The sequence below is a fragment of the Sceloporus undulatus genome, chromosome 6 (assembly GCF_019175285.1).
Source record: "Sceloporus undulatus isolate JIND9_A2432 ecotype Alabama chromosome 6, SceUnd_v1.1, whole genome shotgun sequence".
NCBI classification, from domain to species: Eukaryota; Metazoa; Chordata; class Lepidosauria; order Squamata; family Phrynosomatidae; genus Sceloporus; species Sceloporus undulatus.
In genome coordinates this window covers 154,380,241-154,399,490 of record NC_056527.1, presented here as the reverse complement: position 1 = coordinate 154,399,490, position 19,250 = coordinate 154,380,241, and the positions used below count along the sequence as shown (strand labels likewise).

Below are 19,250 nucleotides of genomic sequence, written 5' to 3'. Positions count from 1 at the left end.
AATTGCTCTCTGTTGCAATTTGCTGAGAGATGGCATTGTGTAACTGCCTCATAACTCCATGAGCTTCCTCTACATATGAACTTAGCCAAAAATAATGATGGTGGTGGTGGTGGTGATGATGATGATAGGTTTCAGATGAGATTTTATCATTCCATCAACCTTTGTCATGTAGTGAATTTTACAGGACCTTCATAAAAAAACATAGCTCATCATTTTACACACACACACACACACACACACACACACATTCTAATGGTGAACTATGATTTTGTGTACATATATTTTTTTACACCACGTCTTCCACTTTTACCCCAGTAAATCCATTGAACAGAAAATGACAATGTGCATTGGTGGTCACAACTAGAGCAGAACCACCAAATCAATGGGGTTTACATAACTATTGACTCACTATCCAACCATCGGTTCAATGGCTCTACTCGAGTTGGGACCAGCCAACAACATGCTGCTCAATAGCTTTTCAATGCCTTCTAATTGCTAGCGTGAATGGGCCCCAGTCTGGAAATATCAGGACTAGAAATAGATTAATCTTCCAGACCATAGTCCTGAATGATTTCCCGGTGAAACATTTTTGTGTTTTGTAACAACAACACAAAACAACAACATGCCAGTCAATAGCTTCTCGGTATCTTCTAATTGCTAGCATGAGCATCCCCCAGACTGGAAATGCCAGGAATAGAAATAGATTAATCTTCCAGACCATTACCCTGAATGGCTTCCTAGTGAAACGTTGGCCAGAGTCCTGTTCATGCATTATGATGGCACAAGTCAGACTTACACCGCTGCGACTTACTTTTTTGGTTGTTGCAGAGGCCAGAATTCTTTACTGGCTGTACAAGACAACACACACACTTTTTAAGTGACACAGACTTTGCAACATGGCGGTATCCATGTCCTTGGAGAATGGAGGAATCGACAAAGACATATCCAACTATTTTTTAGCTATTTCCCAGCTATTTTTCCCCAGCTAAGATCATCCACAGGGACCTTCCAAAAACCTCCTGAGGCCCAGTGGGGCACAGAGTGTCCAGCTATAGGAAAATTGCTGGGCTATCGCCAATGACCTCCCCACTCTCCAAGAACCTGGAAATTGCCATGTTCAACAGCTACATTGGTTCAAAGGTTGGTTTGTAGAGTAGAATGGTGGACTTGGAGATGTAAATACAGAGACATAGCTAAGTGCCACATTTCCAGCTGGCAGGATTCTAGCTATTATTGTGGTTGTGGCTGTAGTCTACTTCTGCATTTTCAAAGTATATAAGATTCTCCAGCCATTCTTGTTGTGACAAGAATACCACCACCACCACTTCCCATATGTTATATTTGATGTCAAAAGCTATTGAGTTTTTACTCCCAAAGCCAACCTCATTCTAGCACAAGGTCAGGTGTCTCCAGAGAAAGAGTTACAGGATGAAAGAGAGGCTAGAAAGCAAAACAGAAAACGAAGGGGGAGAAATTGTGGGACATGGAGAGACAGAGGGGTTAAGATGTCAATTTGGAAAGAGCAAAAATGAAAAACACCGATGAGTCCCTTTTCTTGCAGAAGCACGTAAGTGATTATTTTGATTATATTGAAATCCCCATTCAAGCTCACCTCCCAGTTGTAGAACAGAAAGGATATTAAGTGATGCAGCCAAATTAATGTCACAAATCAATGTAACGACCATTAATCAACCCAAGTGAGGCTAGAGAAAAGATTTAACGGCTTAGGTGGGACCTAGCCAGGCCCTTCGGAGGTAATAGATATTCAATTTTGATAGAGAATTCCTTAAACAGGTCACCCACCGAGGGAAATGTTCCCTTTTATCGTCCTTCCTCCTCCCAAGGATCAGTATAAAATGAAATCATTTCCCACTTTTATAGAAAAAGATAGTGTGTTAGATCACTACTCCCCAGTGTTATGCTTTTCAAGGGCACTGGGGTTTGATATGTCTCACCTTCCCTGGCAAATATCCTACCTTGTTTTAAGTCACCCACTACTTTTTCTCATTCTAATTTTATTCTTTTTTGTTCTACAAAACATTGTTACATGGATTCTATTGTTGACCACTTACATTCAAACATGTAAAGGCATGTTCAGGGGTAGCTTTGTTGTGGTTGTACTGCAAACTGCAATAACATCCAAAATCTACTAAACTGTGATACTTTTATGGGAACAATCAAAATGCACAAAAATACAGTGCAAGTTTCTGAAGCTTCACTGGCTTCTTCGTCAGGCAAAAGTGTTATACAAGACAAAAGAATATGATGATGTGAGTCACAGGCCTGCATTTTGTCAACATGTTATTTGCGTTGTTCTGAGTTGAGATAGTAATGGAGGGATATCTATGCTGGCAGGTTTCTGCTCCTTCTGGCCATGTGGCACTGGGAACAAAGCGTTCCAAAGTTTAGGAGATCAAATTTAAATTCCATTAGAAATACAAAAGGTACTTTCTCTGAGAGCCAGGATGCATCCGTCCCTTGTGAGTTCACAAATCCCTTTGTTTGGCAGAAAACACTGAATATCTCTAGAGAAGCCTCTGTGCTTTTGCATTAGAAAAATTGTAGGTGCTATTTTGATAAAACATGCCAAATGTAGGTCCAATTTTTTAATAACTTTTTCCCCCTTTGTTGGAGGTAGAAACCTCAGATAGTAAAGTCCCAGAGCATTGGCTCCCTCTTTAGGATTCCCCTGTTGCAGCTAAAACACTTTATCTTCACATCCAAGAAACATATTTAGGGATAACTATGTTGGGCATATAGCAAAGTGCAAAAACATCCAAAATCTACTAAACAGTGATACCTTTGTGAAGTTGAAGGCTTTCATGGCCAGCATCCATAGTTTTTTGTGGGGGTTTTTTGGGCTATATGGCCATGTTCTAGAAGAGTATATTCCTGATGTTTCGCCGGCTACAGATGCCAGCCACAGATGCTGGCAAAACATCAGGAATAAACTCTTCTTGAACATGGCCACATAGCCCCAAAAAACTCACAAAAAAACTATAGTGGTACCTTTATTGGTATAAAAGTTTCACTGTTTTGTGGATTTTGGATGTAAAGCATGCATGTGAGACAAATGCAAAAATTCTGCATTTAGGTCATAAAAACCAAATGCACAGGTATTGGACAGAGAATACTTAGCTTAGCAGTAGTATGTAAAAAGGACTTTGAGATTATCATAAGTAGAACATGAGCCAGCAATGTGATCATAAGCTGAACATAATTTGAACATGAGCCAGCAATGTGATGCTGCAGCAATGAAGGTAAATCATATTTTAGCCTGCATTAATAGAATTATAGTTTCCAAGTCAAGGGAAGTAATAACCTCATTATATTCCTTGCTAGTCAGGCCTTATCTGGTGTATTGCATTCAGTTCTAGACATGTCATTTAAAAGAGGATATAGACAAATTGGAGCAGATTCAGAGAATGGTAACAAGGATGATAAGAGGAGTGGAGAACAAAATGTATGAGGAAAGGTTGAAGATTTGGGGCATGTTTACTCTAATGAAGAGAAAACTGAGGGGATGCCATAGCACTCTTTAAATATCTAAAGGGCTGCTGTCACAGAGAGGAGGCTGAAAGTTTGTTCTCTGCTGCTCCAGAGGGTAGAACCAGGTCTAATAGTTTCAAGTTATAGAGAGTTAAAGTTTAACTGAACATGAGAAGGGTCTTAAAGTAGAATTGTAGTGCTATAATATTGCAAGGTGAAAAAATATCATAGCTTTTTTTCCCCAGCAGCAGCAATGTAAAAAAAATGAAGTTGGTTCTGCACAAAAACATTAAAAAATTTTTGCCAAAAAATATTGTCTGCTGTGCCTGAAAAGTAATTTCTGCAAAAAAATGTTTGTGCAAAAACCACTTTCGTGAAATATTAATAATTATCAGACTGCGCTCAGAAACTCTTGTAATCCGATAGTCTCCAACCCAATGGGGAGAAAATGTTTAAATATCCATGGTGTGTGTGCATGAAATAAGCAAAGATTTTGGCCCATGATATCGGTATGAGAGAGGAGCTTCTTGGTGGAGGCACCCAAGCTCTAGAACACCTTTTCCAAGGAACATGGTCTGGCTCCCTTCTTGTTTTCATTCCACTAGCAGCTAGAGACCATTTTATTCAGGCACTCTTTTGACAATTAACCTTGCTTTATGCAAAAGGAACTCTTAAACTTCAATATACACATTCTTGTACTCTCTGGAGGAGGCTGGTGGCTTCCACATCTACTCTGGATTTTAGTCCGAACCCCCAAATAGGTTCAGCAACTTGGATAGTTCCTTTACACTTCACACTAATACCCGGAGCGGTTATACCTTCCTATTGATCGGGAATCCACCAGCTGCCACTGCCTATCCTCTACTTTGGCTTGGCTTGTGAGAATAGAAACATATGGCCTTCTCTTTCCCTGCAGAATCTGATGTTCAGAGACTTTATGTCAGAGATGCACAGGGCAACACGCTTGTGGATAAGAGCCAGCTGGAAAAGATCCTCCTCTTGAACTACATGTGCAATGTGGAAGCTGGTAAGGGCAGCAAGACATCCATTCACTGGGTTACAGAGTAGTTATTTCTGCACTGTTTACTCTGAAAATGTTATTCTTTTGTCCACTTCCTATTTATTTATTTTACATTTCTGGGCCACCTTTCCTCCAGTGAGTTCAAGGCTCACTTTTCCCCCATAACAACCCTTTGAGGTAGATCAGAGAGGCAAAGCCTAGATCAGATCAGATCATTCTGGGAGAGAAATCTATTTATTTATTGCCCTTAATTATATACCCACCTTTCTCCCAAAGAGAATCCAAGGCAACCAAGAATGGGTGGCTAAAAGTTGCCCAGCAAGTCTCAAGGCTCAGTAGGAACTTGAAGTTAGATCTCCCATATGCCGGCCCAACAGTATATACGATACTAGCTCACTTTTTTACAGACAATACAAGCAATATTTATGCTTGATCGTTGTATTTAAATATTATGTCTCACTAACCACCCTCTCAGCACCTGATTTGTGGCAATTTATTTATATAAAAGAAGTTGCATTTCCCACCCGTCTCAGTGTGAATAGACAACATACTGTTGTGGCTTATCAGGGCTTCTGTGCCTTTAACTAAAGGCGTCTTGATTCCAGATCATATCCTGTTTACTCCCTCCCATTGCTGCCTACCAAACCTACTAACCAGAACTAGTTCTCCCATGAGACTGGCTGAAATCTCAACCTCAAGTTCAGAGCAAAAGAACAGGCAGACTGTGTGCACATAACCCACTGACATTAGAAGGATCTTCTGCCACTGCAGACTCACTAGTCTAATGCCCTTGTCACAGTAGATGCTCTGGAGAGCCCTGCCAAATCAGCTCTTCCTCTGAGACAAAAACTGCTGTGGGAAAGGGGCCAGCAAGGACCTGCTAGGCAGCCTTCTACCCTCTGTTTAACTCTGATAAGTACATTGGGCTGGCAGACAGAAGATGGAACAACCCCTGGTTCATTCCAAGAAGGTTTTCAAATGAAAAATAGGAGGTGTTGACATTCCGTCAGGATGAGGACATGTGCACTTAACAAAGATACATACTGGGGAGAGGAAGAGAGCCCATCAGGTCCAAATCCCTGGCTCTGGGGAACGTGTTCCTTCCACAGAAGTAGGCATTATGAAGAAAGCATTGCAGGATAATGGTTAAGAGCTGTAGCTGGGGAAGGCCATGGCACAGTAGCACAGCACATTATGTGCCTGCAATGTTGGGGTTAGGGTTTGGATCTACCACTATCTCCAGAGAACTTGTTGCGTGATACCCATTAAAGCTATTGCCAGACAGAAGTCCCCTTCTTTTCGACAACTCACTTTTCAATGACCTGCTACTTCGACCATTGTAAATTATACCCAGACCCCAGTCTTTTGACCACACAGCAAATTAATGGTGGTGGTGGTGGTGATAGTTGTGTGCCTTCAAGTGATTTCCAACTTATAGCAACCCTAAAGCAAACCTATCTTGGGGTATTCTTGGCAAGTTTCTTCAGAGCAGGTTTGCCATTGCCATCCTCTAAGGCTGAGAGAGTATGACTTGCCCAAGGTCACTCAATGGGTTTCATGGCCAAGCCCTGGTCTCCAGAGTCTTAGTCCAACACTCAAACCAGGAAACCTATATACCCTTGAGGTATTGCCGGACTCTACCTCTTGTGAACTTCCAGTGGTTAGGGGTGATGAAAAGTGGTTAGGGGTGATGTCCAACAACATCTAGATCCTCACTATGGTATAGATAAAACCGAGATAGATAGTCCAATGGTCTGGGTTGGCTCATTATGTACTTCTGCAACTCTCTCTCTCTGTCCTGGTGCTTGGAGTTTGGGATGGTTTCTCAAGGAGAGAAGAATCTTCTAACCAATGCAAATAGAGAGAAAATAGCTAGCAGCTCTCTTTTCCTAAAAGAGAGTATGGGTTGCTTGGCTGGGAATACAAGGAAGAAGAGCAGTTGTAACAAATAATTATTGGGCAGCAAGTTTCATCTCCTTCTCCTCTCTCTTTCTTTTCTCTTTTCCTTCAGAATACCAACAAGGCTTCCATGAGATGCTCCTGCTGTTCCGGTTGCTTGCAGAAAAGGAGCATGAGATCTATTGGCTGTTCCAGTTCTTTCTCCAAAAAACCGTAAGCTTATCCAGAAGCATCAAAAGGCTCCAGCAATCCTGGGGCACTGAATTTGTTCTGGGTTTGGGTCTAAATGTTAAAGAAGAATGGAGCAAGTTTGTTTTCTGTAGCTCCAGAGACTAGGACACGGAGCAATGGATTCAAACTACAGGAAAAGAGATTCCACCTCAACATTAGGAAGAACTTGCTGACAGTAAGATCTGTTTGGCAATGGAACATATCTAGTGGACTCTCCTTCTCTGGAGGCTTTTAAACAGATGCTAGATGGCCATCTGTCAGGGGTGCTTTGATTGTATATTTCTGCATGGCAGGGGTTGGACTTGATAGCCCTTGAGGTCTCATCCAACTCTATGATTCTATGGGACTGATCTGGGCTCTTATAAAAAAGGCTTTGTAAGAAGGAGCTTCTTTACCAGAGACTTTGTCAGCTGAGGTATATCTGTATTTGAAACTCATACATGCAGATGAAAACAGACTCAGTAGAGAAACTCAGTCATGGATGAAGTAAACACAGAACAGGGAGAGTAACAGCTCAGGTGGAAAATAAGCCATGTCCTTGCCACAGCAAAGAAGGTCTTTAACTGGCGTTATTCATGGGTTTAACTCAGCACTATGGATAGATAAGTAACATGAAATGAACTTCAAACCATCACCCTTCAGAGTTTAAAGGAAAACAAATGACCATGGATGGCGTATAAAAGTGGAGTATGTTGGAGACTGGGTCTATGATCCAACATCTAGGAAATAGAGTACAATTTTAGGGTCGCTATAAGTCAGAAATGATTTGAAGGCACACAACAATACATTTGCTCCACAATGCCCTCAAAGCCCTCGAGAGGACATGGGGGGCATTTTTGATATATTTTTTGTTTCCCTGGGCCATTTTGGGTAAAAGAGAAGCTATTTTATTTTATTTTATTTTTAAAAAAGGAAGCAAGCATGAAGTTTGATCCTTAAGTTTTAATTGCATCAGATTGCATCATCTTGATCTCCCTCCACCAACATAAGGATCTTTGACATCCATCAGAGGAGCAGAAAGGAGAGTTATTTCTGACCATTCTTCCATCTCACACATCTCACTTCCCACATTGTTCCCAAGCACACCTCAGCCTTGTCTGGAATATTGGGAAGGGGACTGAATTTGCAGGTGAAGCACTGAAAATCACCCCCCTTCCAGTTCCATGAATGAGAGTCTACTGTGCATCAAAGAATACTAAATCACCAGAGAGACACTAATTGGATCAATAGAACCCATCATTTTTAGGTTTCTGTATAGCCATCTTTGTCACATCTGATGAATGAGAAAATGAGGCAGAGGTATTTTAAACAAATAAATTTGTCTCATGTAGAATAGCTTTCAAATGCATCCCCCATCCCTCAGCCACAGTGTAAAATTTGCAACCAAAGAGGAGCACACAGCCCTGAACCCAATCTCCCAAACTAGCAATCAGATTTTGGAAAAGTTGGTGGTATTTTTCTGAACTGAATACTTCAGCCACATGGTCATGCTGCCTGAGGAAATTCAAGGAGTTATTGACCAAAAAATAACAGAGGTATTGAGTCCCAGAACTTGCTCCTCGAGCCTATGTTGCCTTCTGTGCTAGGGAACAGAAGGTAGCACATCTGTATTTTGCCAAATCTCCATAAGAAGGACTAGGGCCTTGGCAGAATACAAATCTGTCCATGGAAGAAAAGTAAGCTATTGTTTTTCCCCCTCTGTTGATGCCCTGGGTGTCTTGGGTAGGATTCATTACCATTTCATGGACCGAACTGTACAAAAGCAGGATATCAGCAGGCTGAGCCATCTGGACTGTTCATGCCCCTTGAATGCTTTCACATTCTGGATTTCTTTGTTTTCCAGGAGAACAGCTGCATTATGAACATTGGGGTGGAGAAGAACCTGTTCATGCTCAGAGCTTTGATTGCATTTCTGGATCCAGTTTTTGCAAAGCACTTGGGTGAGTTCCACTGCTTGGCCAGGATTGTGCAGTTGCCTTCCCACACTGTTGCCTACAATGCACAATCACAGGGGCTGTTCTCACCTACCTCTAGGAGGCACAGAACAACACATATGATGGTGGACATCCTTTGTTTCGTGGGGTAGAAACTATGCAACACTTGCATGCAAAGACTAGTGGATGGCACAAGCTCTTTCTATCCCATTTCCAAATTGTGCTTTCTAAAGTCTTCAGGAAAACTGACATTTAAATTACAGATGACTGATGTAAAGGACTGAAAATATCCCCCCCCCCAAAAAAAATTTCAAAAACATATTTCTCAAATGTTGGGAAAACCTATCGAAGACAATTCTGGATCGATGATAAACCTCAGCATTTGAGACTCATTCTGTCAAAGATCTACATGTGGATTTGATCAGGAAATATCGTAACTGTGTGGAAGTATTACTTTCTGCACAGGAAAAAAATAGAGTGTGCACGTTTTATGCAGAGTAAGTTCTGAAATGCAGATAATGTTCAAAAATGGTGTACTTTTTGAAGCCTGATCAAATCCATAATATTGAGCCAAGTATCACAGAGCAAAATTTAGAACAGTGTCGCACAGAAAGGATAGCTAGGTTCTAGGGATGGAAACAATATCAACATATGTTCTCATCCTTGAGTTTTAAAAAGGATATCTTGAGACCCTCCTGAAGAAATTAGTCAAAGGACATTAGATTTTTCACATTGAGGCTCCTTTGCAAAAAAATAAATAAATCATTAGCACAAAAGGTCAGTGTGTGCACAATATAACATGTACTGCATTCTGTTGAACATGCACCATTTTTTGTGTTTCAGCTGTTAAGTTTCATGTAAAAAGTGGGCACAATCCAATGTTTTATGAAAACAGAACCAATATGTGAAAACCATTAAAAAATACTGAAAAGCTCTTATCATCTCACCAAGACTAAAAATTGTCCCCCCCCCAAAAAAAAAAAACATTTTAAAATTAATTATTTTTGCATGTGAGAACAAGATTGTCATCCTTACAATGTTCTGGTCTGCTCTGATCCCTCTGGGAGATGCAGATGAGTCCTGTTCATATCTAGCATAGCTGATTATCAGTGTTGTTGTTATGTGTTTGCAAGTCATTTCCAACATATGGCAAGCCTAAAATCAAATTCTAATGGCAAGTTTCTTCAGCAATGGGTGGGAGGTTATCCTCTGAGGCTGAGACAATGTGATTTGCCCATTGCTCAAACTACTATCACTATTATTCCACTTTAACTGCAGTGGCTGCCTCCTGTGGAATCCTGGGATTTGCAGGTGAGCGACAGGCATTTAGAATTCTCAGCCAGAGAGCTCTTAGGCTTCACTAAACTATAACCCCCAGAATTCCACAGGAGGAAGCCATAGCAGTTAAAGTGGAATAATTGCACTACAGCATGCTGCTATTCATAGACTCACCACTGTAGAAGTGTGCCTCATGTTCTCCAACTCAGAAGGTATAAGAAACAAAACTACCCTACTGCTCCACTGTATGGGAAAGAGCAAGAAGGTATTTCCAAAGGTCAGACTCCTTCTGTGCTGAGAGACAGCCAGGATTTGTGCAACCTAAACTTTGCCTTCCTTCCTTTTTCTAGAAGAGAAAGGCCAGGTTGTACCAGCCTTGTTTCCGTGGTTCTGCCTCTTCTTCCAGAGAGTCTTTAAGTCTTTTGATGATGTCTGGAGGCTGTGGGAGGTAAGTGACTGCTGATACCATTCGTGACTCTGATAATGTTTGCGCAAAGGTGAGCATACTCTTTGGTCTGGGACCAAATTTCCTTTTTATGATGCATCTTGGAGGGTTACATGCAAAACCCCGACCAATTTGCTCCAGTGCAGCAACTCCCATGCATGCAAAACCTTCTCCATCTGAAAATCAGTGTTCTTGTTCAATGAAAAGACTTTCCAGACTGAAAACCAGAGCCCCCTGCTATATGCAAAAATGTCCTTATCTGCAAAGCAGGACTCCTGTTCCATGCAAATATTCCCAGTCTACAATCTGAGCAACTTTTCAACAACAAAAAAGGCCCAAATCGCTCGAAAAGCCTCCATGCTTTTGCAAAAGGAAAAATTTAGGTACTGGGTTTTTTGTTTTTGTTAGTTTGTTTTTCAAAATGGGACTTAAATTTGTCTGCTTTACCTAACAGCACCTACAATTTTCCTAATGTAAAAGCATGGAGGCTTTCTGAGAGATAGGAAGAAAGAGAAGAGAAGGGAAAAAGAAAAATGAGAGAGAAGGGAGAAGAGGGACAAATGGATCAAAGGAAAGTTAATCACTTGTGTTAATTTGAATTCAGTTTTCTTTTGTCAATCAAGACAAAATCTTGGAATCACCAGAATCCACAGGTAGATTGAGAAGCAGGAGCAAAGACGTCATTGAATTTTATGTTCACAGCTGCAATTAATTTTACTATTTACAATTTTTTTCTGAATAAATTAGATTCTAATTGCTCAATTTAGATTTGCATTTTATGTACTGAATTAAAAGCTTAATTTTTAAAAAAGTTAAGTTTGTTCATCTGCAGTATTGTAGTTGGTTCAAAAATTAGAAATTGGAGTTCTTCATCTTCAAATGTCATATTACTTTCGTAGTGACTGTGAATATTAATAAAACATTCCCTAGTATGTGGGGCACAGAAAAAGATGGGAACCACTCATAGATTTTCTTTAAAATAATCTTTGCAATCCATATTTGGAAGCATGTCAGGGAGCAAAATACAACCTCATTCACATGGTGGATTTGGAAATGGGTTTTTACAACTAAAATCTGTTTCGGTTCTGCTAGCAGTTTTGTCAACTCTCTGGGCAAAGTTTAGGGATCCTGGCAGCATTAGCAGAGGGAAGGCAGCATTGCCATGCATGCCAGCTCCCCTGAAGCTACTAGGGCACCAGTGACCCATGCTAACTCTACAGCTGCTCCACATTTGCTGCTCCCCTCCAGTTCCTCTCCAAGTTTTTTCATTTTAAGCTGAGTCCCAGACAGAGGCCAAGATTGCTGGAACAGCAATATTTCTGACCCACCAGACCGCAGCCGTTTGTTTAGTTATCTTAATCTCCATCCTCTTCCCCAGCAGCTTTTCTTATTTCAATTAATATTTGCAGAGACTGAGCATCCCCACACTTGCTCTTCCTGCTGAATAGGCTCTTCCAACCAGCTGTTTAGAGGACAAAGCTCCATTTGGGTTGTTAAGAAGAAATCCTTGGCTTTCTCTGAGAACAGCTTCCAAAACAGGGTTCACATAATTCACACCAGGCTTGCACTCACAGCAATGGCTAGGCAATGGCTTGCACCCACAGCACCAAAGCAGGGAGGAGAGTTGGTGAACTCACCATTTACAGTCTAGGGATGTTATCCATATTACAATATTATAGCACTTTGATGTCACATTACATACCATGACTCCCTTCCAGGGAATCCTGGATTTGCAGTGTGCTGAAGTACTGAGGTTTTTTGGGAGACAGAAACTAGAGCTTTCTAGTAGAGCATTTTAAGTGCTTCAGCTAGCTACAAATCCCAGTTCACCACAGGATGGAGTCATGGAGGTTAAATGGGTATCAAACTGCTGTAATTGGCAAGTGTGGATACATCTCAGACATAGGTAAAACAAAGCCACAACTCTTTATTGGCTAGAGGTACCATATTTACTTGACTGTAAGTTGACCTCTTGTATAAGTCGAGGGCGCCAAAACTATGGATTTTGATATGACCCTTGAATAAGTCAAGAGTAATACTTAGGGCATATAACAAAGGATCTAAAGGATGAAGCACAGCAAAACAATGTCAAAGAACTTCCAAAATTCCCTCAGACATAAATCTTTGTGCTTTCTCTTAAGGCTGGATAGATGAGAGAGTAGAGGGGGTCAGTTCTTCCAGGACAGGTTATACTCTTGCCTTTCACCAGGGGATGGTTCCTTCTTTTAAATAAGAGTTAAGATACAGTACTTACATTGACCCATGGATAAGCTGACTCAGGGTTTTTTGGGTCAATTTTTGACCTAAATTTCTAGATAAGGTGCAACATACAGAGGATCTACCTGGCATCACTGTGGAGCACTCCAAGTTTTCTGGGGTGGAGTCTCCTAAATTTGCCTTAAAACAGTCTGCAGTTGAATCAGGCCTTTAGCCCAGAGTCATCTGGACAGGGTGATGCAAGGGCAGTGGGAAACGGATATGTTTGGTCCATGTACACATGCTTTTGGTGGATGTGATATCACATTCCCAGCTCTGATCACCTTGTTTTATCCTCCTTCTTGAAGCCTTACATGGAGTAGCATTAGCTTCATGATGCAGGCAACCTAAAGTGAATGACAAGAAAGATGTAATGACATCAGTGTTAAGCGGAGATGACAATGGATGGAACATTGTGGTGTCATACACTGAATATCACTTGTCTTGGTCTTCTACCAGGTATTTCTGACTGGACTGCCCTGCAGGAACTTCCAGGTGATAGTAGCCTACACAATATTGCAAACAGTGAGAGATCAGATCATCAAAGAGGACATGAGTGGAGATGACATTTTAATGGTAAGGAAAACTGGCAGAAAACTTCAATGTCCAAGCACTGCATTGATCCAATTCAGAGGTGGGAATCATGTGTCTCCCCAGATGCTGTTGAACTGCAACTCCCAGCAGCCCTAGCCAGCACAACCAATGGTGTAAAATGTTGGGGTTTGCAATTCAAGGACATCTGCACGGAGGGACGTGAGTCTCACCTCCCATCTAAGCAAGCAATATGAGATTCAGTGTACCATGGTTCATAAGGCTATTCTTCTATCTCCAAATTAAACAAATTGCATTGCAGCATGAGAACCATTGGCTTGGGGATAGTGATATTGCCACTTTTCTTCCCTCGGCAGCTGTGCAATAACATCATAGATCTGGATGCGGATGAGTTGATCTCCAAAGCCTGTACCACATATGAACTTTTCCTGAAAAACAACAATAAGGTAAAGAACTCAGTCCCCTTCCAATATAGCCTTTCTGTGTTCAAAACAGTGATCAGCACCCAAGAAAACCTGCCCTTACAATCACAAAATGAGCAAAAACACATAGCACAGAATCCAGTTACTGTTTTATATCCACATAAGTTGAAGTGCCAGCATGGCATAGTGGCTTGAGTGTTGGACTATGACTCTAGAGAGCAGGGTTCGATTCCCAGCTCAGCCATAAAACCCACTGGGTGACCTTAGGCCAATCACATACTGGGCAATAAGAAGGCAATGGGAAACTTCATCTGAACAAATCTTTCCAAGAAAGCCCCATGGAGGTCACCTTAAATTGAAAGCGACTTGAAGGCACACAACAACAAGAACAACAACAAAGTTGTAGAGTTGTTGGACTAGGACACTGGAAGACCAGAGTTCAAATCCCCCATTTGGCCATGGAAACTTACTGAGTGTGAAAAGGACCAGAGGCAGAAGGTGCATCTACACTGTAGAAATCATGCAGTTTGACTGCACTTTGACTGCCATGGCTCCCTCCTACATGATCCTGGGATTTGTAGTTTTGTGAGACACCACTCCTCTTTGGCAGCAAGGCTAAAGACCTGATAAAACTACAGATCCCAGGCTTCCATAGAATGGAGCTGAAGCACTTAAAGTGAATCATAGAATCATAGAGTTGGAAGCGACCACAAGGGCCATCCAGCCCAACCCCATTCTGCCATGCAGGAACTCTCAATCAAAGCATCCCTGACAGATGGCCATCCAGCCTCTGTTTCAAGACTTCTAAGGAAGGAGACTCCACTAATATCTGAGGGAATGTGTTCCACTGTCAAACATCCCTTACTGTCACGAAGTTCCTCCTAATGTTGAGGCGGAATCTCTGTTCTTGCAGTTTGCATCCATTGTTCCACGTTCTAATCTCTGGAGCAGCAGAAAACAAGTTTGCTCCCTCCTCAAATATGACATCCCTTCAAATATTTAAAACAGGGCTAACATATCACCTCTGCATATCCAACTGCATTATTTCTACAGTGTAGATTCATATCGAGACAGACTGACAGATACTGACATTTCCTTTATTTGTCCCCAGGTTCCAAAGGAATTACAGGAGTTCTTCAGTGAACCACAGAAATAAAGACACTCTGTTATAAATCAAAATGTGGTTCACAGTGCCGTTACTGAGACAAAAAAGACATGAGAGAAAATTACCAGGCCCTGCTCTCATCCACATTGGTCAGTTCAAGAGAAATAGGAAGGATGTCTTGCATACGGCATTCCTCAAACTCTAGGTTTGCTGGAACAGAACCCCATTTGGGAGAAATTGGAAAGATCTAGAGAGGAAGATCTGTGAATTGGAGGGCCCTTTCACACTATACACTGAAAGGGCAATGATCCCTTTTTAACTGCCATACCTGCACTTTATGGAACCCTAGGCAATGTAGTTTGGCAAGGCTCTAAAACAGTGATTCCCAAACTTTGGTCTCCCGATATTTTAGACTTCAGGTCCCAAAATTCCTGACAGGTGGCTAAGCTGGCTGAGGGTCTCGGGTGTTGAAGTCCAAAACACCTGGAAGACCAACGTTTGGGAACCACTGCTCTAAAGGCACTCCAGCAATTCCAAATACAGTCCGCCCTCTGTATCCATGGATTTTTTTTATTATTCATGAATTCAAGCATCCATGGTTTGAAAATATTTTTAAAATATATACATTCCCATAAGCAAACTTTGATTTTGCCATTTTATATAAGGGACACCATTTTATTATACCATTGGATTTAATGGGACTTGTGCATCCACGGATTTGGTATGTATGGGCGATTTCGGAACCAATAATAATAATAATACACCATTATATTTAATGGGACTTGAACATCCATGCATTTTGGTATCCATGGGGGGTCCTGGAACCAAACCCCAGCAAATACCAAGGGCCCACTATACCTCTCCCTAAACTGCAAATCCCAAGATTCTATAGGAAGGAGCACCATAGTGCTACAACTGTGTAGTGTGAAAGGACTCTAAAACCAGCCTCTTCTCTCCTCAAGTTGGATGCATAGGCAGCAGTTTTCCGTGGGCGCCACGCTACTTAAAATCAAAATAAGCAAACACGAAAGGAAGAAAATTGCAAGCGAAGTGGAGCGAGGCAGCCCGTCCAACTGTAACATGTCGAAAGTGACCTTGACGGACTCGGGAGAACCTTGATTTGACACTTATCAAATGCGACAAGGATGGCACGGGAGGTGCTTTTACCCTACCTTGAGCAGTTTAGCTACAGAGACACCATTAACCTGACGTGTCTTTGAGATCCTGGTGGGACCTTCTTTATTTATTTATTTATTTATTTATTTAAAATCCCGAAATAGTCCACAGCTGCCTCTTACTATTGCTGTGGAAAGGGGGCCATGGCTTGGCGACAGTTTTGCATTGCATGCAGAAGAGAGATTTGAAATCTCAGCATTTCTGCTGTTTAAGAAATCTTCCTCCATCTGGTGTTTATCAGAATGCCTCTGCCATTCCCATCATCCCCAGACACCACACCATGAGCTGTGATGTCTGGGAGTGATAGGAACTGGAATCCTGCACATTAGGGGGAAATGAGTTAAAGAATTTGGAGATATATATATATATATATATGACAATTAATAATAAGAAATCAATACACCCAGAGAATAAAGAAGAGGCAGAAAAGAACAACACAGTCAACCAAGCATCACAAACATTGATTTTAACATTTAGCCTGTCCAAAAATGATTACACAATATCCCTTTAATAGCATGATCATATTAAAGGGATGAGGCCCAAAATGTTTGTTGATGTGATTGATAGGAGGCATCAAAGAAGAGATCCATCAATGCAGTTTAAAACAATTTAAACTTTTCAGTTCTTTTATATTTCCTGTGTTTTAGAGTGTCTGAATTATTTTGACCATTTTAGAGTTTAGGGCTGTAGCCACACTTCAGAATTAAAGCAGTTTGGGACCGCTTTAACTGATGTGACTTATTCTACAGACTCCCAGGATGTGTAGTTTGCTGAGACATTCACCCTGCAGTGTGGCTATACCTTTAATGGTTTGAACTGACTTTATTGAAAGCCACCCGGACCTTTTATGGTATAAGACAGGATATAAATCTTTTAATAAATCATAAAGAAAATGAATTAATGAATCACTAGCCCTGAGTGGAAAGAGCTTTCTGAGCTGCCATCATCACAGACAAAACTGTGTTAAAGTGACTAATGATCTGACAGCAGAAAACAGCTTCCCGAGTAACTAGTTATAAATACAGCTATACCTGAGTTGACAAAGTAGATTTCTTCCTGGGCATGACTTCTTTAACAAAAACTTTGGTACCGGAGGCAGAAATAACATGGAAAGAAAAGGGATAGAGCCAGTGTGGGATACTGTACTGGTTTGAGTGTTGGACTAAAACTCTCAAGACCAGGGTTTGATTCCCAGATTTGCCATGAAACAGACTGGGGGATCTTGGGCAAGTCACACTCTCAGCCTCAGGGAAGGCAATGGCAAACCTCCTGTGAACAAATCTTGCCATGAAAATCCCATGATGGGGATTTTCCTAGGGTCACGGTAAGTCAGAAACTACTTGAAGGCTCACAACACACACACACAGGTTTCTGCACATGAAAAAAAAAAGTCAAGTTCAATATGTTTCAGCAAACCTTTAATTCAAAACTAATCTTATGCACATATGAAATAAAACCAGGTCAGGGAAGCCTTGCCAATGCAAAGAAAAATATTTTGAACTTTCTAGAAATCATTTTAAAGATTCTTTCAAAATACATCTGAGGATGATTTTTCCCCCCCTAACTCCTTGAGCCTCCACACTTTCCCTATGATTTCTTTTCCGGTGGCCAAAAATACAAATCTGTATGTTTTTTAACATGAGATGCCTTTACAATGATAGGGGATGTGAAGGTGAAGGAGAAAAGTGATATGATTTGAGTCGTGTGGTTTAGGTACTGCCTTGTGATCTCTGGAAATACTAAGAGTTGGAATCCAAAAACCTAGCTGCTTAAAATCTTGGGATTGTCTAAAAAGTAACTAACCGTTGAATAGTAGTTGGAAAGTAACAACAGTAACTTTTGCGATTACTGTTGAAAGATGAGAAAGTCAACTGTTGCTGTGAGGATACAGAATATAGGTGGGGGAACCATGTACACTGCTTTAAGCTTTTGGGAGGAAAGATATGACACAAAGATAACAAAAAAAATACTATATAAATATCATTTCTGGTATTTATGGTGCACACCCAAGAATTTTTTAAAATAGCAGTAGGATTATTGCTATTTTTTAAATAAAAAAATTAAAATAGCAGTAGGAGTGAACACTGGAGATTACTCCTATACTCTTAATGGTTGTGTAGAAGAGGGTGATCCTGGGCAAGTTACACTGTCTCAGCCTCAGAGGATGTCAGTGAAGAAACTTGCCAAGAAGACCCTGTGATAGGTTTGCTTTAGGGTCACCATAACTCGGAAGTGACTTGAAGGCACACAACAACAGTAGAAAAAAAGAATTTCAGCCAGTATTGCTTGTCACCGAGTTGTGTAACAAGCAACAATTGCTGAAATTTCCTCATCCACACAACTGTTAAAGGAATAAAAGCCCTCCAGTTTTCACTCTGGCAGTCCCATAAAGAAAAAACTCATTTTTTTTCTTTCTATTGGAGCCAAATTCCTTTGGGGGATCATTCATCAGGGGTTGTTTGCTTGGTAAATTTATCTCCGTGTGTTTAGAATGGTGCCAATGAGAGAGTATCCGCAGTAGCTGGTTAGAGGTGGGGAAACCAGTAAAGCAGAACTGATAGCCCCGCGTAATTATAATTATTTTCAAGGCATGCGGGGAGATGCTCCGAATCTCACATGCTGGTTGGGTACCACACATGAAAGACCTCCTCGGCAAACAAACAGCTGGCAGGGATGCCATGGCCTATTAGCTGAGCTGTTCATCTTGCGAGATTCTGCAAGCATGGAATTCCACATGGAAACTACTATCTGGCACAGAATTGTAATTGATGGGATTTTTTAAAACTTTAATGTGCTTGCTTTGTTTTATTTTTAGAAAAACATTGGAGGTTCCCCCCACCCACCCACTTGCAGAGATATGTTTGAATATGGCTAAGATTTTGCCTTGCTATAAGGTACTTTGAGGCAGCTGCTTCAAGTGACAAATGCCAGGTGGCACCAGTGGCAGTTTCCATCTCTCCTTCTGAATCCTTCCTCCCTTCCACTCTTTCTCTCTGTCTTTCACTCCCACCATGACACCATCCAAACTTCTGTTACTGTATTATTTCGGTATTTTGCTAAAAATGGTCCCCCATGCCCTTTGTTTTGCCATGCCTTCATGCCCACCCTGAGCAATATTAGACTCAAAGGAAGCCTTTATCCAATCAAGAAGTCAGCTTCTGGATTACGTCCTGATTAGAAAAGGGATTTTCTGGGTCTTGGTGGGGCAAGCACTTGGCAACATTTTTGCTCACATCTTTGAAAGTGTGTGGGGTGGCATTTGTGGCAAACAAAATTAGGAGCCTCAAACATGGCTTTGAGGCCACACTGTTCTTACCCTTCAACTGACCTGCTGCCCTCTGGTACAATTGGAGGTTTCTATCTAGTTGCCAAGTGTTGAAGTAAAATCCATCTGTTACAATTTCTGTACAAGTTGAGTCTTCCTCATCTGAAATACTTGGGG

At 41.2% G+C, this 19,250-nt stretch overlaps 1 protein-coding gene across 1 annotated transcript in view; it reads left to right on the top strand.

The window, feature by feature from the left end:
- The window catches only part of TBC1D21 (TBC1 domain family member 21), a 30,882-nt gene extending 16,191 nt beyond the window's left edge, over positions 1-14,691 (top strand). Inside the window, exons 5-11 of the mRNA XM_042476541.1 lie at positions 4,406-4,516; positions 6,522-6,622; positions 8,484-8,580; positions 10,203-10,300; positions 13,013-13,129; positions 13,462-13,551; positions 14,639-14,691. Of these exons, the coding sequence (XP_042332475.1) occupies positions 4,406-4,516; positions 6,522-6,622; positions 8,484-8,580; positions 10,203-10,300; positions 13,013-13,129; positions 13,462-13,551; positions 14,639-14,683 (659 nt within the window). The 3' untranslated portion in view covers positions 14,684-14,691. The remainder of the gene's footprint in view (positions 1-4,405; positions 4,517-6,521; positions 6,623-8,483; positions 8,581-10,202; positions 10,301-13,012; positions 13,130-13,461; positions 13,552-14,638) is intronic.
- Positions 14,692-19,250: the final 4,559 nt, after the last annotated feature.